We start from the raw sequence: 12,176 nt of genomic DNA, 5'->3' as shown, positions 1-12,176 counted from the left end.
GACTGTGTTGACTATGGGTTAGTCTAGTGCATGTGACAGGCAGAGACAAGCTAGTAGATCCCAGAAGTGAGCCTGGTACTTGGCAGACTCTGTAGGTGGGACCCGTTCCATGTGGTGCCAGTAGTTGGAACTGTCCTGCAGGCTGGGCAGAGTCAAGAGGAGGTGACAGAGAAAACTCCAGCTGCAGCTCAAATTTCCTGCTTGGGGTTGTCATTCTAGGAGGAAGAGTTTGCCAACTCGGGATGCAGGCTTCACTATGGAAGATATCTGCATGTTGAGTGAGTGTTGGCCCCCAACAGCCTTTACTTCTTCACCATAGCTACCTGAGAGTAGACCACATGGGGACCTGTTCTAGAAGCTTATCCATTCATCCATGTAGTGTGGAAAAGGTGGGAGACTGGTAGTAGGGAAGGTAACATGCTGACTTTTTCTGGCTGCTTTCAGGACGCAGAGACCGAGGCAGCACCACCAGCCTAGGCAGCGACTTCTCCCTGGTCTTGGAGAATTCACCAGGAGCCGTGGGGAGCTTCACCTATGAGGCTGTGGAACTTGTCCCGGCAGGAGCACCAACTCAGGCAGCTTGGTGAGGGGCCAGACTGAGACAGAGTAAACTCACAGCTGTGGCCCAAGGCCACCAGCCCTAGGGGGCCAAGCTGTAGCCCCAGGAACAAAGGGGCTCTGGCAGAAGGCTTGAGAGCACAGCTTCATCCCCTGCTGTCTGTACTGGGCCTCAGAGCTCAGCCATCTGGTTGGTGAGGGGCACTGCATGGTGGCCCAGAAGCATAAAGTGCTGGTGCTCCCAGTGGGACCAAGAAGCAGCGAGATGAGAGGGAAGAGTACCCTGTACAGTGTGCCAGGACGTAGGAGGCCAGCTTAGCGAAAGGAAACAAAAGGTGGTGGGTACATACGATGTTAAGGGACCTGCTTTGAGGGTCCTCCCATGAGAATGTGGCTGGATCTGAGGCCTTAATGTCTTCCTCCTTAGACACATGGCAGAGTTGTATAGCATTTACAAGTTAGGGAATAGAGCAGTTAGTGCACACTAAGAATAATTTTCTAACATGTTCTGAGTCATGGGCCAGTGCAATTAGAATGCCTTAGAGTCTCAGTTAAAGTCCCAGCCCTTGTTGCCTGTGGCTTGAGTCTGGGAGAGGTACAAGTGTTTGTGCCTCCTGGGCATGAAAGTTCCCACATAGACAAAGTGGCTCTGGAACCCAGCTGACAGCCTTGCTCTTCTGCCACAGGAGGAAGAGTCACTCATCCTCCCCACAGAGTGTGCTCTGGAGCCGGCCACAACCCTCTGAGGACCGCCTGCCTTCCCACCATGGGCTGGCTGAAGCCAAGTCTTCCAGCTCTTCATCCTCAAACCATTCTGACTTTTTCAGGATGGGCAGCAGTCCTCTTGAGGTCCCCAAACCCAGGTGAGGAACCCCAAGGTTTAAGGAACCTGCTGGAAAATGTTACTGACTTTCCTCCATTAGCATGGTTGGAAGCAGGGGTTGAAGCTGGTATCTATAGGCTGGGATTCCTTGGTATGTGCCTGATGTAGCTCCTTAGAAGTTGGAAGAAGTGGATAGCTTAGCAGGCCCACTCTTTGAAGAATTGGTTGTTGTTGGGGCACAGAGCCTTCACTGGTTTGTAAAAGCTTTTGGAATTGCTTCCTGGAGCTCTGTGTAGTACATGGTTACACAAGTGATGTCATCATTGTTATGTGACAGAGTCAGGGCTGCCTCCATTGGTCACCTTTGGAAGATTCTAGCCCTCTATGGACTGCCTGTTGTTAATCAAAATGGGTCTGGACACTCTGGGTTCATTATGTCTCTCACCTTCCTTGTCCACATTGATGGAGAAGCTAAAACAGATAAGGAGCCAGCCCAGATATGTCTGTGGAAAACCATATCAACTCTATCTACTCCTGAGAAAGCATCCACTCAGCTAAGACAGGTGTGCCCATGCTAAGGCCAGTACACTGCCTCCTGGGTAAAGTTAAAACTGAGTGTGCTCCAGGGCTTATGAATGAGGGGTGCTCTGGCATGTGGGGAAAGCATTTCCCAAATGATGGTCCTGCTTTTTCCATCTCATATTTCAAGGAAAGTCCATGTGCTTGATTGTTTTCCTGTCTAAATCCTAGAGAATTCCTAGCCCTTCTAAAGACAACAGAACAGTGGGGGGCCTAGAGATCCCTAAGGGATTCACAGAATGGGCATGAGCTCTGGAGTCCACTTAGACTGGAGCCCAGCTTTGCCATGTAAGTCTAAATCACACTTAGACTTGTAGCTTTCTGACTTGGTAGTAGGCCTGTTAAAAGGCAAACTTGCTAATACTTCTGGTACCCTCCTTTACTCTCTGGACAAGAGGAAACAGTGGAGTATGAGGAGCCAAAGCATGGTGGCCACCTGCTCTGGCCAGAGGGGCCCCGTGTGCGCTACCTTCAGGAGAGCCCTCACCTCAGTGTCATAAGCAAGTGCTGGTGAGTCAAAGCCAAGACTGTAGCCCAGAGGAGACTTGGTGACTGTCAGGGCCAGGCAGACAGCCCACATTGCCTGTGCCTGTTCACATCCTACATGTATACCTGTTGCTGTGACCCCTCACCTGCACTCAACTGTTCTCAAAGCTACTTTGGTGTTGTAGTAGCACTGTTAGACTCTTGCTGTCTGGGCTGAGGTTCTTGTTCATGGTCCCTGCCTCCTTTACTGCCTTTTCTGTGTAACACTACTGGTTAACTGGACAGGAAGCCAGAATGGTCTATTTTACCAATCTAGGCCTTGCCCCAACTGTAGACAGCTCCCATGTTGACCGGTCACTTTTTCTCACACCCACTTTTTATCATCCCCTTCTGCCTCCCAGGACAGTCGTCATAGTTTCCTTCAATCTTACAGATTTTTTTTTAACCTCCTTTGAGTGACTCGGACTTTCTCACAGGGTCCATGATGGCCATAAAGGTCCTTTCTCGGGGAGATGAGGAGTGTTGGGGGATCCACCTTTTTGCCTCAAAGCCCTATACCCTGAGGCCAGCCCAAGGCTAGCATGGACCTAAATGGGGAATTGGGTAGACAGTGTGTGAGGCAACTGCTGTGAACAGTGTCTTCTGAGAGCACCTACCCAGAGCCAGGCCCAGCGAGCCAGGCAACACAGTTCTGAATCAGTCTGCTGCCAGAGGTTTTGAAAGACTACACTATTCTGATTTAGAGCATTCTAATTATGTATTTCCATTAACATTAAAATTAATTTAGTCTCTTTTATCTTAAAGTGCCTGAGGGATCCTGTCATTAGCTGCTCTGCCTCTTAGGTAACAGTAGCCAATCAGGTCTTCAGTGCCACAGGCAAATCTATGTGGAAAGCAGCCCTTTAGGAAAGTTATCCATGACTGTGACAATCACTGTTGCTGTGAGGTGCTGGGTCTCATGTGTTCACACTCTCTAACCCCTGCCTCTCCTACAGCAGGACCCCCGTGAGAGGAATGGCAGAGGCTTTGCTGTGAGTGGGGAGGAAAGCTCTGTGGAGTGGTGATTCTTACCAGACCATGATTCCATTTTTCTCACAGGGAAGACAGTGACTTGGGTTTTTTTTTTCTCTGCTACCATGTAATCAGCAACAGAACTCTAAGTGTACATGTCTACTTCAGCCTTAATTAGGAAATCACCTGTTCGGCCTTGGCATGGCCTTAATATTTGCTCTTATGTTCCTTAGGAGTGAGGGGTGGGGTTCTGGCACAGTGCTATCTACTGAAGAGGATGGTGCCACCACTGAGCCCAGCTTGATGCCAGGCTGCCTGAAGAGCAGATGAACTTGGCTGAGAGACACCCAACAGCCTGGTTGAATAGCTAAGTAGCAACACAGGAACTAACCTCTGCTGCCCAGTTAGCTGCTCCCCCAGGCACTGCCACCTGCTCATTATAAAGCTGTGAGCTCTGTCCCAGGCTGTCTTATACAGCATAGAATCCTGGCTGCTCTCGGCAGGACATAGATTCCTGTCCTGCCCCAGACCTGACATGAGTGCTGCAGTCCCAGCTTGAAACCTGGAGGAGGAAACTTTGAGCCCCAAGACTTTTCCTTTGGCTGATGTAGGAATGCAGGAGGCCTTGCTGGGCTGACATGCACATGTGTAAAAAGTCAAAGATGAAGCTAGTGAGAGCCCTTTCCAAGGTACTTGGGCAGAGGCTGTGGGACCATCCTTGAGATACATCACAGATACGATGCAACAATCAATGAATCAATGATTGGTGTCAAGAGGATAAGTCCAATGACATAGGCTTCCTCAAAGTTTAGGACTTGGCTCAGATATTCCCTTCATGTCACTCATCACCTGATGAATGGCTTTCCTTTTTCTAATCTGTAACCAGGAACTTCAGACAGGTAACCGTACTTTCAAGCATTCTGTGACACCATGATTATTGAGATGCTTTCAAAATACAAGTAACAGGAAGCACATCAGATAGCCTTCAGGTATAGTCTTACAGCATCCCAAACCTATATCCCAGTGGTTCCTTCTCCTAGCTGTCTTGCTTCTTGGGCCACCTTTCTCCATCTTGCCAAAGTGACTGTTGGCAGCTCCTGAGACTCCCCCTTGCTTTCCTTTTTCACACAGAAGGCTCTCATGAAGCCTCTTCTTCCAGTCACACTTTTGCTCTTATGGTAGTCATGTGTCCATTCATGAGCTAGCCCTACCCATATTGAAAAGAAGGAGAAACAGCCAGCAGTGGTGGCACACACCTTTAATCCCAGCACTTGGGAAGCAGGGCTACATGGTGAGCACCTGTCATTCTCTTCCCCCAACCCCCATCCCCTTGTAAGTCCTGGCTGACCTGGAACTCACCAGGCTGGCCTCAAACTCAGAGATCTCTGCTTCCCGAGTACTGGGATTAAAGGTGTGTGCCTGCACCACCTGACATCTTTCTATTTTGTTTTTGTTTTTCAGGAAAATTGGCTAAAATGGACTTGGGCCAGACCTGATTTCAGTCACAGCTTTGGCCTTCCCAGCTGTGCAACTTGGGGAGGGGGGGATCACTTTCCTCCCTCTGAGCTCAGTTTTGAGCCCAGTTTTAAGTAAGAATAGTGATCCTGAACCCTGTAAATAAGGGTGAAATGGTGTAATGAAGTAAGGTGTCTATCAGTCCTGACATGATAGATATTTGTTCTTCCTACAAATGTTCAGGAACTGCATCTGTTTTATTAGGAACTATTCTTATCAATCATTTATCTGCCAGCCATGTCAGGGCACTGGGCAACTGATAAAAGCCTGGTGCCTCACCCAGACCTATTCTTGCCTAGATTCAGCCAGTATTCCTTGTATCTGTTTTCATGTGTCTCAGTACAGGAAGTAGTAGCTAGAAGCTCCCTGGCTATAACTGCCCTCAGCCAGGTGTTCTCCAGGAGTTAGGGAGGCTGGGAGCCACTGAAGGAGGGCCTGGGCTGGGGTCAGCTAAGGGAGTAAAATGTTACCCGGAAGCCACCATCCTGTGCAGAGGCTTTGGTCTTCTAGGCCTCAGGCTGAGTACAAAGCTCCATAGCTCCAGTTTGAGGGCTACTTGGCTATGTTCTTTTTGGTGCTTGAGCAGGCGAGCACAGGAGGCAAATCAGACTTCTCTCTTCACAGCTTTGTTGACCCTTGTGTAGGAGCCCAGGGCCCTGGGCTGCAGCCTTACTAAAGCTGATGAGGGTAACCCAAATGCTGAGCTTACGCCAGCTCTCCTTCTCATATGCAGGCATAGGGCCCTCCAAATGTAAGAGCTGAATGGTCATTTTACATAACCTATTATTTGACTTAAACCTCAGGTAGAAAGATCTTGTGTTTTCGTTCAGTGTCTCTCAAGAATGGCTGCTCAGTGTGAGCTGTTTCTGTTCCATAGGAGGGGGTGCCCTCTTGCTGGCCCTTTTGCCTCATCCACCTGACAGCTACTCTGGCCTGGTGTTGCCTGTGGGAAGCAAAGGGAATTGACTACCCTAAGGGACCAGAGGGTTGAGGGGAACTAGGCTGTGATTCCCTGGGCTAGCCTCCAGGGAATGGGTTTGGGGCTTGAGAAATTTGATGGCAGTCCCTGGCCCAGAAATGTTCCATCTCGCCCAGTTTGCTCTGCTCAGGTGCTCTACCCCCACTCCCAAATCTCCTTTGAGTCTTAGAAGCTGTTTCCCCATAAGCTGCTAAAAATGGAAAAGAGTCTACTCTTCAGATGGTCTGTGGAGACTGAGGAGCCAAGCTTGTGCCTCTGGAGGGTTTGCACTGGCTGCAGGCCCAGCACTGCCAGGAGAACACCCAGGGCAGGCTTGGCTTCTCTTGAGAGGCTGGCTGTGATTCACAGGTCTGACTTTTATCTATCTAGAGACCAAGAGGTCTGGCTTTGTGCACCCTTGGGAGGCTTCTATCAGGTAGTAGACCAAGTCCTGTTCTCAACCCTGAAGACATCACACTTTGCCTAAGGTCACCACAGTGATGAATGTAGCAAGGGCCAGTGTTGGCAGGTATTCCAGTTCACAGCAGCTTTTCCTGTGAAAAGCCATCTGTTTTCCTTTCTCACAAGGTGCTATACTTCTCGTTCAGGACAAATCTGTAGTCAAACTCGAGTTTAAAAACTTCTTAAAGGGCTGATGAGATGGTGCCAAGCCTAAAATCTAAGTTCAGTTCAAGGACCCACATGTAGATGGAGAGAATCAATGCCTGCAAGTTGTCTTCTGACATCCACAGTGGCTCTTGTGTCTGGGTATGGTGGTGGTTCATGGCTGTCATTCTGGCACTTGGGAAGCTGAGGCAGGATAGATAACAAATTCAAGGTCCATTTGGCCTACATAGTTTGTTGCAAGCCTGTTTCAAATGGATCACCAGAGCACATAGTCACATAGGTCACGGGTGCTTGACAGTAAGACTGGCCGAACAGCTGGGAGGAGGGAGGGTAGGTGCTGTCACCTGAGGATCCACTGATGCCAGCCGCTAAGTGGGTAGGTATTTTTTCCTCTGCTTCCTGACCCCACCCTGTTCATACTCTGGCCTTGTTTCTGCATCCTTATGGGAGCCTTTCTGCTATTCTTGAGTTAAATAATAAAAGTTGAGTTAAATAATAAATAATAATAAATCAATTCTAGTACTTGGGAGGGGAGGCTAAGGCAGGAGGACTGCTCAAGTTTGAGGGCAGCCTGGGCTATGTATTGAGCTCCAGGCTTAATGCCAGAGACTGACTTGCAGCCTCTCAGACCGCCCACAGGTCAGCTGCTGTCCAGGACAGAGGCGAGGGCTTGGCTGTTGAGTAGGGAGGAGGTGGCAGCACAACTTCCCTCCCCAGCTCCCAAATCTCTGTCAGAAGAGGTCTGATGAAGCTGTCAATTTGCAGCCTGGTTTGATTCATCCCTCCCCTCTGGGCATAGTTGGCTCTGTGGTGCTCTTGAATACAAACTCTGGCTCCTGGAAGGAGCTGCAGAGGAAGGGGGGACCTCAGGGCTCTATCTCTTCACTCTTCCATCTAGGTCACCACCCTCCACGGTTTCCAAAAGCCTTGTTCTCCCCCCTTCTGATAAGATTTCAGTGGCCCTGGGTTCCATGCTGCACAGATACTGTCACAAGAGGGTGACTGCCCTTGGGGCCGGCTTCAGCCTGATCTGCTGTTGAGGTGACACTTAACTGCATCAGCCACCAGGAAAGGCACATCGACCACAGGCTTTGGGTCTGGTTTACCTCTTGTTGCTTTGCTTTGCTCTTGGTCTTTGGCTTCATTATCTACACAAAGCACTGTCCTCACAGCCCAGCACACCTTATAGTCTTCTTTCTCTCTCACCCCTTACCCAGCTTTGTTTGCTTTTTTGGAGAAAGTAGTTGACTTTCAGCTGCTCCATCAGAACCTCAGAGCCATGGCACAGGGCCATTGTGCTGCCCACCCTTCCCTAGGGTACCCCTGTCAGGCATGTGACTGACTGCATCGTCTCCCCTCTCTCTCCTCTCTGCCCCAGATCAGTGGACCATCCCCTGCCCGGATCCTCTCTCTCCACAGACTTTGGCAGCTGGCAGATGGTAACGGGCTGTGGCAGTATTCAGGAACGGGCTGTCCTGCACACAGACTCCTCTCTCCCTTTCAGCTTCCCGGATGAGCTCCCTAACAGTTCTCTGTAAGTGTCTTGCTTGAGAAGGCAGGATACTCCCCTGCCCATGTCAAAAGCTGGAGAGCAATCAGGAGTGCTGGTCAGGAGTGAGGCAGAGGCTGAACAGAGGGAGCAGCTCGGGGTGTCTGCTCCTCCCCCATTTGTCTGCAGCCTCTGGGTCCCCAGGGTTGAAGGACGCCTGTGGCAGCTCAGCAAGTGCATTAGGTTTCATGTTCACTCTTCTCGGCTCCCAAAACCCATCCACAGATGTGTCGGGTGTGCCCTGAGGGAAAGCTAACTGGACTATAACTATAGAGGATTCTATTTATGTGTGAGGCTTTGCCTGACATGAAAATCCTTTGAAAGCTGAACAGTGGGGTAGGAAGCTAGGTGTATGTTGAAGACCAGAGCAAAATGGCACTGGGTTAGCCTGGCTCTGCAATCCAAGCAAAACCAAGAGTTACTTTCCACCCCCACTCTTCCACTTTTGCCTCAAGACAAAAAATAAGGACTGTATGGTACTGCTAGATCACATGCCTCTTCCTCAAGGGAAACCACATTTACCCTTGCCATCTTTGGTGGCTGGTAGATGTCAGACAGGAGAGACCCTCCAGTGTCGTGGGAAGTAAGGCCTGTTCCTCAGATGCACCTACACAACAGGCCCTTGAGTAAACCTACCTTCCTTACTACCAGCCATTTTGGGATGGCTTGAAATTCTAGGGACTCATCCATCACCACACCTGGTGACAGTTAACACCCAGCCCTTTGCTGTCTAAGCGGAGGCAAGTTACTCTGGAAATACGGAAAGATGAGGGTCCACCTGAAGTCAGGCTGGGGCTAGACAGACACTAGAATACCTGGATAATACTTTAAGATCCTAGCCCCGAAACTGGGACGTCGCCTTAGGGCTTCCAAATCCATTGCTTAGTCCCGCCTCCCTAGAGTCAGGCCCCAACCCACAAAGATAGATCTTAGATTATTTAATGTGTTTTGAGACAGGATCTCTAGCCCAGTGTTGGATATAGTAGTACTCAAAGGTCACCTTGAGGGCTGGAGAGATGGCTCAGAGGGTAAGAGCACTGGCTGCTCTTCCAGAGGTTCCGAGTTTAATTTCTAGCAACCACATGGTGGCTCACAATCATCTGTAATGAGACCTGGTGCCTTCCTTGCCAGCAGTACATTGTATGCTTAATAAATAAATAAATCTTTTTAAAAAAAAAAAAACAAAAACAAAGGTCACCTTGAACTTATTTTCCATCCAGCCCTTATTATACCTCCTGAATGTTGAGGTTACAGACATGTGTTCCCAAGCCTGGCTTATGTGGTGGTCCTAGGGATGAAACTTTGTTTCATCCATGCTAAGCAAGCACTCTACCAAACAGGCCACATCCCCAGCCCAATTTTGTAGGATAAAATAAAAATCCTTACATGTTTCTATAAAGAAGTGTTGCCAGACGATGGTGGCACAGGCCTTTAATCCCTGCACTCTGGAGGCAGAGGCAAGCACATCTCTTGAGTTCGAGGCCAGCCTGGTCTACAGAGTGAGTTTCAGGACATCCACAACTGTTACACATAGAAACCCTGTCTCTAAAAAACAAGCAAACAAAAAACACACAAAAAAGTCTTCTCCTGCCAGACTAGTGAAAGAATCCTGTGAAGACAGTGTGGAGCACCCCCTGCCCTGCTTGTCAGCACCCCTCACCTCAGAGGAGCAGGCAGTCACAACCCCAGGTTATCAAACCTAGAGCCTACAAAGCAAGCCTCCTGCTGTCTCTGAGCTGCTAGCCAGCCCCCCAAAGCTGGGGGGTTCTCAAAGGACAGAAGATTCTGTGATCTCAGAGCCTCCAAGATTGAGTTGGTGTCTCTGTCCTTGAGGAAACAATCTAAATCCTAAATGCTTTGTTTCCCCATGTATGGTCTTGAAGTCTTGGCCTTGACTTTCCCAAGCCTGTTGGCCTGCTCTTGAGAGAGACAGTTGTTGTACCAGCTACATTGCCCATTTATGTACTATGTACATCAGTCTGTCTTGGCTGGTTTTCTTGTCTCTAATCAGATTGGTCTTTGTCCCTTCGCTGCCTGAAGGTGGAGGGCTGTGTGAATACACATGTAGACTCACAGATAATCCTTATTCCTTGTATTATCTGGATACAGCCTTTTCTCCACCAAACCTGAAGAGAAGCTGAGAGACTTGCACATGGCCTCCAGCCTGGGAAAACCCTGATTAGAAAGGTTCAAGGACACGTCTCTTCCCCACAGTGCCAGCAGAGACCTCAGGGCTGCTCCTGGATTGCAGGGGTTGGCATCACCTCATTTTCCTTGTGCTGCTGTTTGATTGGTTTGACTTTGCTTTGCCCCCTGCTGCTCTCTTCTGCCTCTCACAGACAACTCCCACCAGCCTATTTCCCTAGGGACTTTTCTGACCTCCCCATATTGGCCTCAAGACTGTCCTCTATTCCCAGACTTTCTGTTTCCCTAGGACCTAGGCTAACTAGGAAAGGGCATGTTGCTGTTGCCTCTGACAGTATGGGGGAAGGATTCTCCAAGGATGGCTTCCAGAAGGCAGAAAGTTGGGATGAGTTAGTATGGTCCTTGTTGATCTTCATGCCATGGCTGTGGAGACTCATCAAGGTCTGTGGCCCTTGAAGAGGCTCTTCAGCCAACCCTCTAGCAAAAAATCTGCATATACCTGACCTTGAGTCCAGAGGATGGATGCAGGTGATAATCTCAAGCCTCTTCTGTTAGAGACCCTAGGGCGTCAGACAACCCCATGTGGAATTCACACATGGATAGGCCGGAGTTGTGTGTGCTGCTTTCCCCTTTGACCTGTAATTCCAGACAGCAGAGTGAGATTTTTGGTCTGCCATGATCAATGCCCTAACAGGGAAGGAGAAAGAATGAGAGCAGCACCTTTCAGTTCTTTACCTGGGAAGCCCCAGGACTGAGGTGCAGCTGGAGCCCAGGCTTTCCACTGGGAGATCCTGGCCTCTTAGGGCAGCTGAATTTCCTGTGACCAAAAGCTCCCTCCAGCAGGTGTCTGGTTCTAGCCACAAGAAGGCTGTAGTCTGCTAGCAGCTGAGTCCCACTGCCATATCTTGGGCGTCTCCTTACAGGCAGGCACATAGCCTGTGCCTCAGCTTGTGCTTAGAGGAAATGGGAACCAGCAGGTGTCGGAGCTCATTATTCCACTGCTTAGCTCCCCCTTCCCCACCACCAGAATGACTGTTTGACCAGCAGAAAATAAAGTCGGTGCTCCAATAAGTTGTTCTGCAGTGGAAGAACAGACTGAGAACTGAAACTTAATTGCTGTGTAAGGAAATATATGTGGAGTCTGGGCTATGAGCTAAATGATGACCTGGTGCAGTTGGAAGTTTGAGGTTAGACCATGTGAAAAGAGGTTATTGGATCCTGTCCTGTGGTAATCTATTCCTTTCTCTCCTTCCCCTACAGACTTACAGCTCTGAGTGACCGGGAGACACGGCTGCAGGAGGTGCGCTCTGCCTTCTTGGCTGCATACAGCAGCACGGTGGGGCTTCGGGCAGTAGCTCCCAGTCCCTCTGGTGCCATCGGGGGCCTGCTAGAACAGTTTGCCCGTGGTGTTGGGCTCCGGGGCACAAGCACCAGTGCCTTGTGAAGTTGACAGCACACAGCTGTTTCCTGCTCCTGTTGCAGTTGAGCCGTCAGTGGAATCAAGCCATGCCTGGCAAAGGGACACTTGGAGAGCAGAGGGAAATCTCACACCCTCCTCCTCTATGACGCACATTGGCAGCCCCAAGCCCGAGCAGGCCTGAGAATGGGGTCTTCTAGCTCCCAGCCTCTTGACTGGTGACCACTCTCGTCACTGCCTCCCTCCAACCCTGGTCTTTGGATTCCTATCAACTCTCAGAACTGTTTGGGGTTTTTCTAGGGCTTTGGAGAGGCCATAATGTTGTAAAGACCCCACTCTGCAGTTTTTGTTTCCTGGGAAGGAGAGTCACCCGCACTGAAAATGAGGCAGTTTCACACCAATCACAAAATAAAAGCAAGGTCTTTTTGAATGGCTCTTGTCTGGCATCTCATGTGGTTGTGACTGTCAGAGCTGCTCAGAACCTTACTGTCCTCTTTTGTGCTGGACG

General features: G+C 49.7%; 1 protein-coding gene across 3 annotated transcripts in view; it reads left to right on the top strand.

Moving 5' to 3' along the window:
• The window catches only part of Mtmr14 (myotubularin related protein 14), a 46,014-nt gene extending 33,916 nt beyond the window's left edge, over positions 1-12,098 (top strand). Inside the window, exons 15-19 of one of the 3 annotated variants that reach the window (XM_048438571.3) lie at positions 220-278; positions 445-583; positions 1,245-1,421; positions 7,936-8,091; positions 11,512-12,098. In XM_048438571.3, the coding sequence (XP_048294528.1) occupies positions 220-278; positions 445-583; positions 1,245-1,421; positions 7,936-8,091; positions 11,512-11,695 (715 nt within the window). In that variant the 3' untranslated portion in view covers positions 11,696-12,098. The remainder of the gene's footprint in view (positions 1-219; positions 279-444; positions 584-1,244; positions 1,422-7,935; positions 8,092-11,511) is intronic. The other 2 variants (XM_085686838.2, XM_048438572.3) reach the window with 2 other exon arrangements.
• The last annotated feature ends 78 nt before the right edge of the window (positions 12,099-12,176 follow it).

This window comes from Myodes glareolus, chromosome 3, assembly GCF_982192425.1.
Source record: "Myodes glareolus chromosome 3, mMyoGla1.1, whole genome shotgun sequence".
Classification (NCBI taxonomy): domain Eukaryota; kingdom Metazoa; phylum Chordata; class Mammalia; order Rodentia; family Cricetidae; genus Myodes; species Myodes glareolus.
Note: the sequence above shows the minus strand (reverse complement) of the source record. Positions and strands in the feature narration are given on the sequence as shown.